Below are 19,945 nucleotides of genomic sequence, written 5' to 3' on the forward strand. Positions count from 1 at the left end.
TTCATTTAAAAAAATTCTTAAAAAAATCCAACAGAGGTAGTAAATCAGGTGCTACAGAAAACAAAACAGCTAGTTTTATAAAGAAAAAGAGAGAGAAAACGTACTTCTCCTTAAAGAAATAGTCAAGATCGGGGCGCCTGGGTGGCTCAGTCGTTAAGCGTCTGCCTTGGGCTCAGGTCATGATCCCAGGGTCCTGGGATCGAGCCCCGCATCGGGCTCCCTGCTCCGCGGGGAAGCCTGCTTCTCCCTCTCCCACTCCCCCACTTGTGTTCCCTCTCTCGCTGTCTCTCTCTCTGTCAAATAAATAAATAAAATCTTTAAAAAAAAAAACAAAAAAAGAAATAGTCAAGATGAACAGCTGTCATTTTGGGATCCCTTTATCCTGAAGTTCTGGGTTTGTTCTCAAATTTCTGGTAATCCTGTATCTTCTAAGATCCTTTGTCTTCCTTATCACCCTTGTTTTGCTAAGACATGTTTTTTAGGTAACTTTCTAAGGGTGAATGGGTATGTGATTTATTTTATCTCTGTATATCTGAGATTCTCTTTATTTTGCTCTTAACACTCAGCTGTAGCTTAGCGGGATACAGAAATCTAACTTGAAAATAATATCTTTAGGCCAACCCTCCCCATCCCCTTCCCGGGTTACTTCTTTCCTAGCACCTACGTCATAATCGTCTGCCTCCTACATACACTCTATTCTTTTTCTTGCTTTACTGGAATGTACGTTCTATGGGGGCAGAGATGTTTTTTGGCCTGTTTTGTTCAATAATAATGCCTAGAATAGTGCCTCTCCCCCAGTATGCACCCAGTATTTGTTTATTCTGGTACCCTCGAGCATCCATTTTTGCTAAAATATGGTGCCAGTTGGATTTTTGTTATTTTATACGTGTACTGTTGTCATTCTCTTAGGAATTCTTTTTTTTTTTTTTTTTTAAGAAATTTTACCATGGCACTCCATGTGCAGGTTTTTTTCTCCCCATTCAACTTCTCTGGGACCTGCTGAACCCCTTTGATCCAAAGACTGTCTCTTTCTGGAACTCCAATAGTCAGTTCATGACCTGGTCCACCATGCCACATTTTTCCCTTCGTGATATTTTCCATCTCTTCTCTTTTTGGTCTGCATTCTGGGAGAGGTTACCTGGAGTTTACTTCCAGGGCTTGTGTTGAATTTTTAAAATTTTTTTGCAGTAATATTTTTAGTTCCTAAAAGCTCTAACCTGTTCGCTGGTGTTTCCTTTTTCATAGCTTCCTGTTCTTAGGGACGCAGTGTTTCTCCAATTCTGAGAATACCTTTTTGAAAAACTTAACAGCTTTTCTATTCCCTAGATTCCCCCCCGCCCCCGTAGTTAGTTACCATGTCCATTTTAGCCTTTTCTTTCCAAGCTACTGGTTAATGTCATGTCTAGTGATCCTTGGGTTATCTGTTGATATTAAAAAAAAAAAAAGAATTCTAGATTCTCTTCTGTTTATTTTAGTGTTGAGTCTCTTCTTTAATTTGGGAAGATGAGTAGAAACTCTATGAATGTGGATGGCATTTAGGTTTTGCTTTACAGTTATGAGACCAGTTGTCAGCTGTTAAGTTTCCAGAATGAGAAGGATTTACCCTGGAGTACTAATACTTAAAACAAGTAATTCTTACTCTCTTCAATACCTGAGGGATGAGTTTTCTGCCTGGAGGTAAATGCAGGGTTGTAGTAGCTTTATATAAAGATGTGTAGTGTGCGTGTACAGGGATTGGGGGTGCATGTGCACACGGTCATGTGTGCGCGCACGCGTGTGTAGCAAGCCCAGGCAAACGGCATCAGGAGTCTCTCTAGAGTTCCACTTAAGCTGTAGCCACCTCTAATGTGCTTTCACCTCTCCACAGTCATCTGTTTTTCATTTTCCAGAAATAGAAATTTCTGGAAAACTCTTTAATCTTCTGATGATAATACTTTTCCCCACCTATTCTTCTGTTATAATGAAGAGTCAAATGCATGTGTTTAGTCCCCATCTTGATACGTATTTTGGGAGATAAAACATTTATGAGTGTCTCCAATTTACAAATCTCAACCTCAAATTTCATTTCCTTTTACCCCAAATATCATGAAAATATTCTCAAACTCTAATACCTCAAGCACTAATCTCCATCTTTTAGCCAGCTTTTCATGTGGAAATAGCTCAGAAATCTCTTCGAATTTTAATACTGGCATCTCTTCAGGATAAACCTAAGTGTTTCACCTTCTTTCATAACAAGAATATAAAATAATCCTCCTGTACCTTCCCAGTGTACTTTCCTTAACATGAGAATGAAGAAGAACATTTGATCCAGTTGGTGGTATTATACACTACCACTGAAGCAATAACATTTTTCACTAATTGTGGCCTAATTAGACCCACTGAGCTTCCCAAAATGAGAGGACCTATTTTATTACCTAATAAACACACCTCACGCTTTCACAGAAGGATCCTTATCTCACCCGCACTAGCTGAAGAAGGTCTCGTGAATTTCATTACTTTGGGAAGAACAGAATATATTTCAGACAAGCTAGCAGTCCTGCAGAGCCAAAAAATCAGGCATCCTTCAACATTCAACAAGTATTTACTAAATGACTTCTATGTGTTAGGCACTATTCTAGATATTAGGGAATAAAAGGCAAAGATCCCTATTCTCATGAAACCATATTCCACTGAGGAGAGCCCTACAAGACACAAAATATATAGTATGCTGAATGATCACTGCTATGGAAAACATAAAGCAGGTTAGGAACATAATGTGCCCCAGGAGGGGGCTCGTGGAATGTTACATGGAACGAGGTGACAAAGTGAGCCATGTAGATGTGTGGGGAGAGAGCACTCCGGGCAGGGAGGACAGGAAGTGCAAAGGCTCTCAGAAAGGGAGTGCACCCAGGATACAGAAGAAAACAGCCAGGAGGCCACTGAGGCTGGACCTGGGTGAATAAAGGCAGAAGACCCAACGGGGGCTAAATCAGGTATGACCCCCCAAGCCATTACAATGACTTTTACCAGGACTGAGGTGAATGCTGCGAGAGGGTCTGGAACAGACCAAAGGGGAGCCGGAAGTAAGCAAGGAGACTGGGTGGAAGACTATACTTTCTCAGTAGCTGAACTCCCTGGCAATTTCCTTTCCATTCCGACACTTCCCATTGTTTCCTCTACTGGCGGTCCTTAACAATGAAAAGTTAGAAATTATGTGTATTACTGATATTATATCCAGACTTCACATTTTTCTTTTGATTAGGAAAACAGTTTCGAGCGTATAACTTGTAGGAATGATTTTCACATATCATTGTTCTATCTGCAGGTGAGAGAGGTAACACTGGAGTTCGCTCACTCATCATCTCCTTGAAGGAGAGGTAATAAGCCTGACTCACCTGTACTAGAAGCTGATGAAAGACTTAAAGCCAAGAGTGAAAGAGAAGAGTTAGTAACTTCCATCTATATGATACCTGATTCAGGAGCCTCTCAAACCACACAAAATGGAAAACATCCCATATGTTGTCCCCTTACCTTTAATCATATCAGGTCCATATTCTGAGGTTCAGAAAGACAAGGGTGACTTGCCTAAGATCACATGGCTAATGACCGGGTAATCAGAAATCGAACTCGGGTCTCTTGATCTCAAGACCAGTGCTTTTTGCATTGTGCCCCGTCCACCCAGCTCCACGACTCCCTGCAGGACCAGGTTTTTAAAGACGATGGAGTGTGAGGCGAGACAGAGAATGCACCTCCGCTTCCTGCAGAATGGCAATGCACATGAGGAGGCATGTGTCCTTGGTTTGTCATCTCTCCCACAGCTATTTTTAGAAAGTGGACAAATATTAATATCTAGATCGAAATTCATTGAAAAGTTACCTGCGGAAATCATGAGCTATTAATAGATAAAGCCTCACTGGAGAAATGAATCATGTAGCATTTTAAACCCTCTCTCCCTCTCCGTCTCTGAATCCTATTCTTGTTCTGGCTAGAGAACCGATCTCCTCTTCTTTTAAATAGTGAGAGTGTGGGAAAGAGAAGTGTGAAGAGCAACACAGGATGGCTACAGAAGATGAAAAAATCAGAAGTGAGGTTTATACACAGAGCAGTAAAGACGTAAGCTGAATTCAGCAAGCAGTCACTGACTACTTGTTCTTTGAAAGGCACACAGTTAGAAACAAAGATGACATTTCAGGAATCACCAGCCTAAACAAACACCCACAACCACTTAAAACCAAGGATTTAGTTCCAAGTCCTAATGTCTAAAGCTACTGCAATTACAGTATCCATTTGTGGGAACTCCTACCTCTTATGCAAAGGTAGAGGAATCTTGCACCTTATAAGCTGTACTGGATACAAAAATAAGTGGTACTAGAAGAAATGTTTACATACACTAACATATGCAGCACTAAGAGATTTAGAGTTGAGCCTTAAGGGAAAAAAGAAGACAGCAACGAAAATAATAGTTCTTCATCATTACGCTTTTAGCCACAGAAAGGAAGAAGGAAGAATCAGGCTTACATCTAGTCAGTCTTATCAATTTGATCAAAGGCAAAGATACTGGCAGCAAGGCTTCCAGAATTTCATAAAACAGCGAGTTACTCTTTGATGACCATTTTATTTCTTTTCAAGCGGGAGAGGGTAATTTCTTCTTCATTCTTTGGCACATCTCATGTCAGTGCCATGTGTTAAAATCCAATTAATTACCACATAGATGGAATGCCTATCTGAGTCAACTGAAGGGTGGGTTACAAAAGGATATACCACATGCTTGTGAAACTTCAGAATCACTCTTGAATCTTTCTGAAAACGTATTTCCTACCTGAGGGGCATTTGTAGCCACTAGAAATGCATTTGTCCGTCCTGGGTGATCGTAATCATGCATGGCGGCTGCCACATAGAGAGCCATCAATTCCAGTGCAGGAATGTTTGAAGAAAGGCAACCATAGCTCTCGTCTGGAATAGAGCAGCTCCTTGAAGAAATGTAAGCCATTTGCCCAGGGTTCATTCTGCCATCAGAATCTGAGGAACAAGCAAAATAAGCCAGCATTACACATAACTTCCTCACAAAATGAGACTAAGGAGGGGGTTCCCCATAGGCAATATGATTATTTATCTTACTTGTTGACTAAGCTAAGAAATACAGTCTATTTATAAACAGGGACTTAAAACAGTCTATTCTTTCCAGCACACATGCTACTAGAGAGGAACAAGGTTAAACATGACGCAGAAGTCACTTACTTTATAAAGACATTATGAGATTTTTATGATGCTCTCTTACTCAGGCTAATAATTTTTTAAAGCCTCCGGTTCTCTTAACATTTATTATTGAAGGACTAGAGATAATGGCCAAGGCATAGGAAGTAACAGGAAAAAGCAATCTAGAGAATAAAATTTCGTGGAAACTGTATGAAGATTTAGGAGTTTAATGTATTAACAAACTAAGCTTCTCAACATAGATGCTTTTCAAAACTTACTAGAGAGATTACATTTCATTGTAGCCCTGACTACAGTCTCTCCTCCCTTCTCTTTTTCCATGAAGCCCCTTATAAGACAATGGCAAGAAAAACTACGGAAAATGAAAAGAAGTAGAAAACTGAGGAATGTCTCATAACATAATTCTCTTTTTATCTTCCAGTTAGAAACAATATTTTCATTATCAACACTGTGCTTTCCATGTCTTAATATCTTACCATTGATTTCTTCATTTTTTTTTGTATTTTAGTGGCTTTATCTATTTAGATGGTCATTCCATTACTTTTGAAGGAAAGTATAAGAAGGAAGTATAAGAAGGAAAAAATAAATTATATTTAGAGTAGACAGCAAATAAAACCACAAAGATATTAGAGAGATACAAAATTTCACTGATTGACTTCATCAGTGGCAAACTAGGAATAATGTCCTGGCTTGTCAGAGTCCAAAATGATCTTTATCATAATTTACTTCACTAAATATTTGCCATCACATGAATTTAAAAAAAAATTTTTTTTCATTATTTGACAGAGAGAGACACAGCAAGAGAGGGAACACAAGCAGGGGGAGTGGGAGAGGGAGAAGCAGGCTCCCCGCTGAGCAGGGAGCCCGATGCGGGGCTCGATCCCAGGACCCTGGGATCATGACCTGAGCCGAAAGCAGACGCTTAACAACTAAGCCACCCAGGTGCCCCATATGAATTTTTTTTAACATAATGACTTTAATACACACTAGTGATAATTACAAAGATACCTCATTATTTTTATGCTGTTTCTGTTTTTTAATTAAATTGAGTTTCAGAATCACCCACACTAGAACTTTTAAAAAATAATTAAGACAGTTAAATGTATGGATAAAGATATATTTAAATATTCAAATTTCTAATAAGACTTTAGTTATCAACATTAGCCAATAATTTGATTTTTCCCTATGTTATATGCATTCTGGATTTCCCCTAGAATTATAAATACACATATATAATACCAAAAATGGCAAAAGACATCCTTTTAAACTCAATTACTTAAAATTGACATATTAGGATCCTAATACATTCAGTTTTGTTTTAACATGAAATTAATAGTATGAAAAATAAAATAGTTGGCAAGGACAATTCAACATAACTATCACAGATCCTATTTGTTTACTTTCTTCAGAAAACGGTGATTCTTTTAATTGACTGATTAACTTAAAAGGAGGCCTCAGTAAAAGGCATCCAGACCGGAAGAGAATAGTGTAAATCCTGACAGTACCCCCCTCCTTTTTTGTAACATAAGTGCCTAATTTAAGCTTTGATCTCCCAGGCATCCATTTCAAAGATGCCAACTGCAAAGAAACACCCTGCCAGCCACCTGTCTAGACAAACAGCCAGGCTACTTCTGTTTTAGAAATCCTGGTTCAGGGCGCCTGGGTGGCTCAGTTGGTTAAGCGACTGCCTTCAGCTCAGGTCATGATCCTGGAGTCCTGGGATCGAGTCCCACATCGGGCTCCCTGCTCAGCAGGGAGTCTGCTTCTCCCTCTGACCCTCTTCCTTCTCGTGCGCTCTCTCATTCTCTCTCTCTCAAATAAATAAATAAAATCTTTACAAAAAAAAAAAAAGAAATCCTGGTTCATTTCAATAACTGACCATTTGGGCTGCTGGTTTTTTTCTCTATCCATGCTTTACATTCCTGCTCTTATGCTTTAAATTCACCAATAAAGAGTGAGCCAGTGAAACCCCCCCTACTCTTGACCCCAATGAACCTCAGGTGCATCTGCTTGCATGCATGCTTGTGCATGTTCTCTCTCTCTCTCTCCCCCTCCCTGTGACCTCTCTCTCTCTCCCCCGTGACCTTGCTCTGTGGTCCCAGCTATGCTATGTAATTTTCAATTCCTATAACTGTTATTTTTTGTTTCTTGATGGTTATTGCTAAAGGGCATCTTGCAATCATAATAACCACAAGAGCTGGTCCAGCCACAACACTGGTTACTGGCAGGCTGAGACCAACACACAGCAAAGAGGTAAAACTATCTCTACTTATAGATGACATGCTCTTGTATATAGAAAAATACCATGAAATCAACTAAAAAACTATTAGAACTAATAAAGGTGATCATCAAGATTGCAGGATAAAAGATCACTATGCAAAAAATCAATTATTTTTATATGTGATAGCAATGAATCAAAAAATGAGCCCCAAGAAACCATTCCATTTACATTAGCACCAGAAAGAATAAAATACTTAGGAATAAACTTAACAGAAGTACAAAACCAGTATTCTGCAAACTAAAAAATATTGTTGAAAGAATTTAAAAACTTAAATAAGTGGAAAAAACACCCATGCTCATGGACCAGAAGACTTACTATTGTTAAAATAGCAATACTCCCCACAAATGATCTACAGAGTCCACATAATCCCTATCAAAATCCTAGCTGGTTTTTGTTTTTTTTTTGGTAGAAAGTCACAAACTGGACCTAAATCCATATGGAAATACAAGAGAACCAGAACAGCCAAAAAAACCTTGAAAAAGAACAAAGATGGAAGACTTAAACTTACCAATTTCAAAGCTTACTAACAAAGCTCTGAAGATAATGTACTGGAATAAGGACAGACATAAAAATCAATGCACTAAAACTGAGAGTCCAGAAATAAACCCTCATATTTATGGCTAACTGATTTTGTACAAGGGTGCTAAGACCATGCTGAGAGCCATCTATGTGCCCTGCATGATGTTAGGCTCTTTCATACATGTTGTTTCATTCAATGCTCACATCTTATAAGGTAGAAACTGATTTAGTAACATTTAAGAGCCGACTATGTGGAGTATATATAAAGAACTCTTTTCAACAAATGGTTCTGGGACAACTGGATATTCAAGTGCAAAAGAAAGTTAGACCTCTTCCTTTATCCCCCAAATTAGTTCCAATGGGTCATAGACCTAAACTTCCTATAACTATGAAACTCTCCGAAGAAAACATAGGAGTAAATCTTCATGATCTTGGGTTAGGCAAAACCCTTCTTAGATATGATACCAAAAGCATGAGCAAGAAAAGAAAAAGATAAATTAGACTTCATCAAAATTAAAAGTTTTTGTACTTCAATAGACACTATCAAGAAAGTAAAAAGACAACTTACAGAATGGGAGAAAATAGCTGCAAATCATAAATCTGATAAGGGACTTATATCTAAAATATACAAAGAACTCCTACAGCTCAATAATAAAAAGACAAATGACCAAATTTAAAAATGGATGAAAGACATGAATAGACATTTCTTCAAAGAAGAAAAACAAATGGCAAGGCATTCAACAATATCAGCCATTAGGTAAATGCAAATCCAAACCACAATGAAATACCATTTCACAGCCACTAGAATGGTTATCAAAGGGCGCCTGGGTGGCTCAGTTGGTTAGGCGACTGCCTTCGGCTCAGGTCATGATCCTGCAGTCCCGGGATCGAGTCCCGCATCGGGGTCCCTGCTCAGCAGGGAGTCTGCTTCTCCCTCTGACCCTCTTCCCTCTCGTGCTTTCTATCTCTCATTCTCTCTCTCTCTCAAATAAATAAATAAAATCTTAAAAAAAAAAAAAAGAATGGTTATCAAAAAGGTAATAACAAGAAGTGGCAAAAAACTGGATTCTTCGTACATTGTTCTTGAGAAAATAAAATAGTGCAGCCACCTTGGAAAACATTTTGGCAGGTCCTCAAAATGTTAAGCACAGAATCATCTTATGACCCAGGAATTCCACAGCTAGAAATGAAAACATATCTACACAAAACCTAGTACAAGAATACTTATAGCAGCATTATTCATAATAGCCCCAAAGTAGAAAGAACCCAAATGTCCACCAATATTTGGGTGGTAGGAGAAAGAGGAAGAAAAAATTTGCTTATTATATAAAATAAATATCAATGAGGAAAATACATATAGCTATTAATAGATTTCACTCCTGAGACCGGTCACATAGCTGTACTTCAGATTTATCATTTTCTTATTCCACTAACAATTCCATTTTCCCTTTGTCCTCAGCCAGCATCTCTACTGATCATGGTACTTTGCCTAGTGAAATGACCTATCTTTTCAAGGGTCTGCACTATTGTGATCCTGATGATAATGGATTACTGTAGTTTTCCATTATCTTTTGTCACTGTACATGGGAGTACCAAAAAGGCCAAAAAATCCCCTGGGTTACGGACATACATCCTCCCATGTATAGTAGGAAACTTATTTCCTCTTGATAATAAGGATCAATCACTATCGTCAAATGTGCTAAAATATGAAAATATTCTTCTAAGAAAATATATACACCTACAAACAAAAAAGCTGAAGTAAATGATCTGATGGAAGCGCAGAACTAATGGAAGGAATGAGAAGGACTAAGAAAGAGTAAATAGGAAATGGCACAAAACGTAATGGCAGTAACTTTGGACTCAATGACCAAACACTGTAAGGCAATGGCTAAGCCTATGACGTTTGCCCTGATTAGCATGATCACATTTCCAGGCATCAGTAACCGTGTGTGTGTGTGTGCGAGTGTGTGTGTATCTCGCTGAAGTAGTTCTCCCTTCTTTTACAAACTAGAGTAAGAGAACCAACCATGTTATATAAATTCATTACATTTGTACAAATAATTGTATTCATGATGAACAGAATTAACCTCTTTGTGAGCAAAACATAAATGTTATGAAAGGTTTTTAATGTCACTGTTTAAATGCTTACGTGAGGCTTTTAAGTATGGCCGCTTTCACTGTGAAGGTTATATATTTTAAATTTACATGATACACCTAAAACAGAAAACCAAGAATTGAAAGAAAAGACCAAAGAAACGATTATCACACTATTCCGGATAGCAAGCAGCAGGACGGGACACAGAAAAGAAACATGGTAGATCCAACAGTATTTCATCAAAACCTAGCTCTTAAGGTGGGTCCTAGGTTTCCTAATTTGCATGCCATTATTATGCATCAAAATTTATATAGTCATTTACATGTACCAAAGGTTACTTAGTGAAATTATTAGAAGAACAGAGGTAATGAAATGAGATAGCTTGATTTATTATTTCTAGACAAATAATTAAAAGGAAGATTTGTAGACGGAAGTACCTGTTTCATTGCCTGCTGCATGGCCATTGTGGATCTGCTGTAAACCAGGAACTGGCCGCGTTGTCAGATACCAAACTGCATGTAGGACATCTGTGGCGTGTATGCGATTATGATCTAAAGTCACCAAAATGTTTTACTAAATGTTATGTTTCACATAGGGCATTTCTTAAAGTACAATAATTTTCTACTATCCTATATCCTTATAAATAAAATGTATGGCTTGGAATAACTTCCCAAAATTATATTTCATTTTAATTTTTTTTAAGTAGGCTCAATGCCCAATGCAGGGCTTGAACTCACAATCCTGAGATCAAGAGTAGAGTAGCACGTTCTAGTGACCAGGCCAGCCAGGAACCCTTGTTTCATCTTATTTTTTTAAAGTCTCTTGATGTATTAAAAAGTTCTTTTAAAAACTTTCACATATACTATGAAACCGTAGTAAGACAGTCAAAGGAAAGGCAAGTAACAAGGGTTAATTGAAAGGCATTTAGGGGCGCCTGGGTGGCTCAGATGGTTGAGCGTCTACCTTCGGCTCGTGTTGTGATCCCAGGGTCCTGGGACTGAGTCCCATGTCGGGCTCCCTGCTTGGTGGGGAGTCTGCTTCTCCCTCTCCTTCTGCCCCTACCCCCTGCTCATGCGCGTGCTCTCTCTCACTCTCTCTCAAATAAATAAACAAAATCTTTAAAAAGAAAAAAAAAGGCACTGAAAAATTTACTGAAGGTTGCTATTTTGTAGCTTTAAAAGTACTATGTAAATAGTGTCTGGATTATGAAGACCCATGTTTGCACACAGGCAACACTTAGAAATTCTGGATACTTGAACTCCCCGCCCCACAAAAAAAAAAAAAAAAAAACCACATACACCAAAAAAAAAAAAAAGAAAGAAAGAAAGAAAAGATGAGACACACCTATCTCTCAGGCCTGCTAGAAGGTAGAAGGATGAAATGTTAAAATGGCATATGAAAACATCCAGAACAGCGTCTGAGACATAGTACATGATCAAGAAAACACTGGTTTACTGAAATATCACTATGTGAAAAGGCAAGACCTACAGGTGAAACTCAGCTTTTGCCATTTCTAAGAGTTTTATGATCTTGGGAAAGTTTCTTCTGAGTTTTTACTTCTCACCTGTGAAAGGTAGATAATATAAATTTTCCAACAAGGATTAAATGATATAATCTTCATAGATCTAATGATTATAGTCACAGCTGATATGCAATAAAAGTTCAACACTTCAACAGATATTTAATGAGTACCAGGTAGAATCAGCAGATGACACAATACTAAGTGTTCAGGCCATCGATACGATATGATGTCAGTCTGCGAGGAGCTTAATTATTCATATAGTCAATTGACCATTTACTATACGCCAGGAATTCTGATATGTGCTTTCCATGGCTTATCTTATCACTACCTATGGAGTAGAGACTACTGTAATTTCTATTTACAAATTTGGATACTAACATTTAGAAAAGTTAGATCCAGAGGCTCTTTTCTTAATATCCTATTTGGAGCTGATAGTGAAGACTCTTTAGTGCCTCTTTATTTTTCCCATTCTCCTTCCTTTGAAGTCCATTTTAAAGTATCACTTTAAATGAGCCTGGGGGGGCTCAGTCGGTTAAGCATCTGCCTTCAGCTCAGGTCATGATCTCAGGGTCCTGAGCAGGGAGCCTGCTTCTCCGTCTCCCTCTGCCTCTTCCCTCTGCTCGTGCTCACTCTCTCAAATAAATAAGTAAATCTTTAAAAAAAATAATAAAGTATCACTTTATTCTATTTATAAAATGCAGTCACTTTTTTAAAAAGCATACTTTATATGTGGAAATTACAGTACATATAACTCACATTAAGTATCATTATTGAGTTAAAGCAATTTAAGAATAATTTGCTCTGTGTTTATGTAAGTGGTTTCCCATAAATGTGTCCATATGAAGGGAAACTGTAGAATATATAGATGTATAAGGAAACCTGTATCATTTCCTAATATGAAATTCAAATTTTATTTTACCATAAAATCAAATAGCCATTAGCAATTAATCTGTGAGTCAGAACACAGTTAGAAACAGAAATTCTATGGATAATTTTATTTTTTTATTTTTTATTTTCTTTAAAGATTTTATTTATTTATTTGAGAGAGAGAGAATGAGAGACAGAGAGCATGAGAGGGAAGAGGGTCAGAGGGAGAAGCAGACTCCCTGCTGAGCAGGGAGCCCGATGTGGGACTCGATCCTGGGACTCCAGGATCATGACCTGAGCCAAAGGCAGTCGCCTAACCAACTGAGCCACCCAGGCGCCCTATTTATTTATTTTTTAAAGATTTTATTTATTTATTTGACAGAGAGAGAACAGCGAGAGAGGGAACACAAGCAGGGGGAGTGGGAGAGGGAGAAGCAGGCTTCCTACCAAGCAGGGAGCCCAACGCAGGGCTCGATCCCAAGACCCAGGACCACAACCAGAGCCGAAGGCAGATGCTCAATGACTGAGCCACCCAGGCGCCCCTCTATGGATAATTAAAAAATATTTTGAAGTCAAGAATTTTCTGACACTCTTGACTTAATCACCAAACATTTTAAAAGATACTCAGATGAATAATTATTAACATAGGAAGTTGTACACCATATAATAATTAAGGGAAAGAGCACACTATATGTCTATATTATGATTCACTTTATAAAACATAAATAAGAAAACATACCAAAATGTTAATAGTAGTCCGTTAGCTCTAGGTAGCAGCATATAGATTACTTAAATCCCTATTTAAAAATTTTTCCAAACATGTAATTTAAAAAGTGTTTAGATCTGAAGGGAATAATAATAGTTTCAAAACCAGTATTATCTGAACTTCAGTAATAAGATCTGTTGATACTTACAAGGAATGTCTCGGTAGCCATTCTCCAATGCACGAAAATAGTTCATGAACTGTAGAGTGGGGATTTTAAATATTTCCAATAAGCCAGTGTCTTGAAATAAGGTATACATAACCTAAATGTCAATTAAAATAAAATTTACTTTAAAAATCAGAATTTCTATTTGTAGTTGAGTAGAATATGTTTTTGTGATTTGCATTTGGGAATGTTACCATGTATATATGTCTTTAAGTTAATAATTTATTAAAAACTTCTTTACAAGATACAAGAAATTCTTTTCAAAACATTAAAAAGGAAGACATCACCCTAAAACCTTTGAAAACCAAAGAAAGATTACCATATCATGTCCCAGTTTTAAAATTTTTCCATTCTTCCCTTTAGCTTTTTTATTTACAATTTATTAAGGGGCATATGAAATCTATTCTACTCTAGTCCCTGGTGTTAACAGAAGTCAGAACAATGTATTTATTACATTTTTGTCCCTAAAGACTTCAATGAGATGAAACTATATGCCCTCCACATAATTTATCCTTATGTTTGTACATTTCATAAATAAGATACTTTGAAGACAATGAGAGTAATATTTTGGGAAGGTTAATCTGATGCTGTTGTATGAATTTCTCGGGGGGAACCTTGAGTCTGGGTGGTTAGAAAAGAACTATTTTTCCATGGTTCTAGCATGAAATGAACCATCTGGCCTTGGGTAAAGTACAGGGAGGGCAGGTGAAAAAAATAAAGCATAGGTTTCAGTGGTTAGAACTAACTTACCTTTCATGTCCTTTTCAACCACAGGGCTCAATATAAAGTAACTCTTTATTCTGTATCCCACTAATATGGGCCAAAAAAACTACTTTTCATTTATTCAAACAAAATTATATGAAATACGTTACATATAATAATTTTCATATATGGGTTTATGTATATAGGTTTCTCTTTTCAAATTTTCTACTGAAGACTTCATTTGTGAAAAAAAGAATTCAGTGAACAATGTTGAACTTGTGCCTAACCCAGTATTACATGTTTGTAGATTTTGCATTTTATAAAGATTTAAGAAAAAGTTAATTTATAATAAAAAAAGTAGAGATGTTAAACAAACCTGACTAAGGATCCTTCCTGATTTCTCTCCCATTTTTTCTACAACTTCAAATATTTGAAAATTCCAGTTGCTCATCTTTTCTATTAAGGAATCATAATCTTCTATTAAAATCAGGTCCAGTGATGCTTCCTGTTCAATCTGCACATATAGGGGGAGAAACACAAACCAACTTAACCTTACCTTTTAAAAATATTGTTAAATCCACATCTAAATGAAAGCACTTAAAACTGAACATTAAAAAATGGTCAATACTATTTTCAACAAAAGTTATTCTCAAATATAATCTGTACTTCCAATTTCCCCTCTTTGTAAAATGCTATCTTCAGAAAAATGTAAAAATGTCTTCTAGGCATCAGGAGACTTACTGATCTTCACAGTACTTTTATAAGTAAAAATGTTTTCTTTCCAAAACACTATATACAAGTCTAAAATCTACTATTTTCATTTTAGAAGTTACAGGTATCAAAGAATAATAGAAAAAGACTCCTATCTTATACTGGCATTTATTACTAGTTTAACTCCCAAAAGGAATGGGTGATTTTTCCCCTAAAAAGCTTAAATTTGGAACTTAAGAACAAAAACACTGCTATTATAAGTAAGCAGATTTTGTTTTTTAATGCTTTATGCACCTGTTCCTCATACTTTTAACATATACAGTGAAGAAAATATCAGCATAGAAAGTAGTATATCTACTATAAAACTAAAATGTGTTCATGTGTTCATTTTACAATGAATGCACTTTGCTGTTCTAGGATGATGGATTCAGAAGTACAATTGACCACTGAACAACACAAGTTTGAACCATGTGGGTCCACTTACACCTGGACTTTCTGTAGTACAGTGCTATCAATAGAGGACTCCCAGTACTGTAAGCACAGCACATACGGTACTGCATTTTCTCATCCTTAGGATTTTTACTCACATTCTTTGTTCTAGCTTATTTTATTGCAAGAATACAGTATACAATACATATAACATATAAAATATGTGTTAACTGACATGTGTTTATGCTATCAGTAAGACTTCTGATCAACTGAAGGTCATTAGCAACTAAATTTTGGGGGAGTCAAAAGTTATATGTGGATTTTTGACTGCATGTGGGAGGGTGAGCACCCCTAATACCAGTCTTGTTTAACGGTCAACTGTAATTATTATTTTTAACCCAAGGTTTTCTTTAATATGATATAAGGACTTTTCAGTAAAAAATTTAAAAGTACTATTATATTAAAAATCTTGTTCTGGGCAAAGATAATGAAACTAGTACTAAACTAATGTTATATTTCACCTTAACATAATCATATGGAAAGTTTATCTTTTACATTTGGTTGCTGTTCATTCTGTGCCTCTTCTGTTAGGTGATTATCACCTTCCAAAAATAATTTTCTGTAGTCTCTGTTCTCTGTTTCCACTTCTTGTGCTTCTGTGCAGTTGAATGATTGTTTTGAGGGAATGGTGCTGTCTTCGTCACCTTTCAAAAATACATAGAATAATAATAAATAAAACTTGTCCTATATGCATAGTTTTATAAGGAAAATTACTTATAAAAAATATAAAATGGGGTGCCTGTGGCTCAATTGGTTAAGCATCTGTCTTTGGCTCAGGTCATGATCTCAGAGTCCTGGGATGGAGCCCCATGTCAGGCTCTCTGCTCAGCGGGGAGCCTGCTTCTCCCTCTCCGTCTACCCCTCTCCCCCTGCTTGTGCTCTCTGTCAAATAAATAAATAAAAATCTTAAAAAAAAAAAAAAAAAAGGAAAAGTCCCTATCAATAGGAAGTTTTTAGCAATTTGATGTATGCAATGTCTAGCATCTGAAATTGTTTGAGTTTTGGCTATGAAAACTCTAGATTTGTAATTATAAATGAATGAAATCAAGGCACATCTAAAAATTAAAACACAGTATCATTTACTGTGAATTATTTCTCTACCAATGTGATTAATAATGCTTTTTTTCCCCCCAAATCTCATGGAAAAGGGAAGCAGCACCATTAGCTAAACAGCATTCATTCACATGTAAAAAAAAAAAATCATATTCATTCTGTTGGTAATATTGTAAACAGGAAACTTCCCCAAAACCCATCAACAGTAGAATAAATAAATGTAGTATATTTACACAACTGAACACTATGGAGCAAAGAGAATGAACTACAACCACATGCAACAAGATGGATGATTCTTAAAAATATAATGTTGAATGAAGTTAGACACAAAAGTGCATACTCTGTGGTTCTCTTTATGAAAAGTTCAACAACATACCAAAACTGATACATATGAGTATTGAAAGCCAAGACAAATATTATCTTTAGAGGGCACACCCTGAACGGGGCATGAGGAGAAATTCTGAGGTGCTGGTAATATTTTGTTTATTAGTTTACTGATCTGGGTGGTTACACAGGTATATGTTAAATGTATGAATACTCATCAAGTTATAAAGTTATGATTCATTTACTCTTCAATATGTAGGGGGTTTTCCTAAGTTTTTTTTTTTTAAGATTTTATTTATTTTATTTGAGACAGAGAGAGCATGCACATGCATGCAACAAGCAGGGGGAGGGAGAAGGGGAGACGGACAGAATCTCAAGTAGACTCCATGCTGAGCACATGGGGCTTGATCTCACGATGCTGAGATCATGACCTGACCCAAAACCAAGAGTCAGATGCTTACCCAACTAAGCCACCCAGGCGCCCCTAGGTAAAACAGTTTTTAAGAGTACATACTGGAATTGAGTTTCGGAAGAACTAGGCTCAAATCCTGATTTTGTACTTGATAATGGCAAAGTGCATCCATCTTTCTGTAAAAGATGGATAATAACATCTATTTTACTAGATGTTACATATAATAAATGATCAATAAATGTTAGTCAAATCTTAATCTAACACTGAATATACTAAAAAATCATTAACTAATGATGATCAGGAAATATCCTTTGGAAAATACTATTTTTTCCCAATGAAAAGCATTTAACAAATGAAATTTAGAATGTGCAACTACTCTTGGTAAGTTAAGGCAGTACCTCTAATATAATATACATAATAATATTCTAAAATAGCCATCATGACATATGAGATTCATTAAATACGGTGTTTTTTTTCAAGATTTTATTTATTTATTTGAGAGGGTGGGAGGAGCACAGAGGGAGAAGCAGACTCCCGAATGAGCAGGGAGCCTGATGCGGGGCTCGATCCCAGGACCCAGAGATCATGACCTGAGCCGAAGACACGTTTAACCGACTGAGCCCTCCAGGCACCCCATACGTACTTTTTAATGATCCAAACTTCTATCTTACATAGAACAGTAATAAAAACAGTTGAAATAAATGTAATAATTTCTTTTCCAAAGTTGGCCACAACATTATGTCTTACCCCCCTTGCACTCTTTTGAAATGTATTCCTGTCGCTCCTCCATCAAGACACCGCATCTATTTCCTAAGCCCTGGGAATCTGGACAGCCTGTGTGACTGCTCTGATTAATAGGATATGGCATTACTTAATGCTTTGTCTGTTCTGGGTTGAGCCATTAATTTGACTGGCAGCTTCTACTTCCTCCTCTCCTGGAATCCAGCAAACATGTTGGAAGAAACCCATAGAGAGATCATATTTAGATGGACTAGTCAATAGTCAGCAGATATATGAGTAATCCCATCTTGGAAATTCAGCCCAATCATTCCTTCAGATGACTGTCACTCGTACCAATATCTGACTGCAATCACATGAGAGTCCTCAAGTGAGAATCTCCCAGCTGATACCATTCAATCTAAAGAAGAGTGTGTGTGTGTGTGTGTGTGTGTGTGTGTGTGTGTGTGTGTGTGTGTGTGTGTAGTGTAATAACATACTATAAAATCTACCCATTTTAAGTGTATACTTCAACAATTTTAGTAAATTTACAAGTGTACAACCATTACGACAATTCTAGAATATTCTCATCACCCCAAAAAGTACCCTCCTGCTTATTTATAGTTAATCCCTATTTTCATCCTAGGTGATCACTGTTCTGATATTGTCCCTATAAATTCACCTTTTCTAGCATCTCATATAAATAGAATCATACAATATGAAATCTTTTGAGTCTGGCTTCTCTCACTTAGAATAACGTTTTGAAGTCTATCCATGTAGTGTCATGTATCAGAAGTTTGTTCCTTTAATTGCTAAATTTAAAATTACATTGTATGAATATACCACATGATAGTTCTCCATTTACAAGTTAATGGACATTTGGATCATTTCCAGTTTTGCAGTGTCATCAATAATGTCATAACATTCACAATCTTGTCTTTGAGCACTCATATGTTTTCTCATGGATAAATTCTAAGCCATGGTATTACTGGGTGATATTGTAAATTTATGTGTAACTTTTAAAGAAACTGCCAGAATGTTTTCCAAAGGGGTATACCATTTTATATTCCCATCAGCAATGCAAAAAGTTCTAATTTCTCTGCATCCTTGCTAACACTTGGTATTGTCTGTCTTTTTTATTATAGTTAGTCTAGTTTGAGCGTAGTGCTATCTCATTGTAGGATTAATTTGCATTTCTGCAATGACTAATGATGTCGTTCATCTTTTCATGTGTTCATTAACCATTTGTTTATATCCTTCACCAAATGACTCAGACCGAAATATCTGACATCTTTTGCCCATTTTTTGAGCTGTTTGACTTCTTAATAATGAATTATAAATGTTCTTTATATATTATGGATATAAGACCTAATCAGATATATAATTTCCAAATATTTTCTCTCAATCGGAGGTTTGTCTTTTCTTTTTCTTATTGTTGTCTTATGAAGTGCAAAAATTTTTATTTTGCTGAAGCCCAATTTGTCATTCTTTTCTTTCATGGACTGTGCTTTTGGTGTGGTATCTAAGAATGCTTTATTCAACTCAAGGTCACAAAGACTATATACTATATTTTCTTCTACAAGTTTCAAGTTTTTAACTCTTACACTTAGGTCTATGATCTATTTTGAGTTACTTTTTATGTATACAGTAAGGTAAGAGTCCAAATTCTTCCTTTGACAAGTGAATATCCAATTGTGCTGGCCCCATGTGGTGAAATAACTATCCTTTCTCTTTTGAATTATCTTGGCTTCTCTATCAAAATTCAGTTATCATAAATGCAAGAATCTATTTTTGGATTTGTTGTTCTGTTCCACTGATCTACAGACTTGTCTTTGGGCCACTACCTCACTATCTTAATTACAGTGGCTTTACAGTAAGTTTTGTAGTGTCAGTCCTCCAAATTTGTTCTTTCTCCAAACTGTTTTGGTTATTGTTGGTCATGATCTTTCCATGTTAAATTTAAGACCAACTTGTCAATTCCTACCAAAAAAAAGCCTGCTAGAATTTGATAAGGATTACAATGAATTTATCTATCAATTTGGGAGCCCTACTGACAATACTGAGTTTTTCAATCTTTTAATATGAAATGCCTCTCAATTTATTTAGATTTTCTCTAATCTTTATCAACAAT

General features: G+C 36.5%; 1 protein-coding gene across 2 annotated transcripts in view; it reads right to left on the reverse strand.

Annotated features, from left to right (window-relative positions):
- The window catches only part of PDE3B (phosphodiesterase 3B), a 164,267-nt gene that overhangs the window by 14,153 nt on the left and 130,169 nt on the right, over positions 1-19,945 (reverse strand). Inside the window, exons 8-12 of one of the 2 annotated variants that reach the window (XM_028116858.2) lie at positions 15,804-15,952; positions 14,485-14,622; positions 13,392-13,503; positions 10,526-10,639; positions 4,799-4,998 (exon numbers count right to left, since the gene is read on the reverse strand). In XM_028116858.2, coding sequence (XP_027972659.1) covers positions 4,799-4,998; positions 10,526-10,639; positions 13,392-13,503; positions 14,485-14,622; positions 15,804-15,952 — 713 coding nt within the window. The remainder of the gene's footprint in view (positions 1-4,798; positions 4,999-10,525; positions 10,640-13,391; positions 13,504-14,484; positions 14,623-15,803; positions 15,953-19,945) is intronic. The other variant, XM_028116860.2, reaches the window with a different exon arrangement.

Source organism: Eumetopias jubatus, unplaced genomic scaffold, assembly GCF_037043125.1.
Source record: "Eumetopias jubatus isolate StellerSeaLion01/CBP00866 unplaced genomic scaffold, mEumJub1_p1.0 scaffold_13, whole genome shotgun sequence".
Lineage (NCBI taxonomy): Eukaryota > Metazoa > Chordata > Mammalia > Carnivora > Otariidae > Eumetopias > Eumetopias jubatus.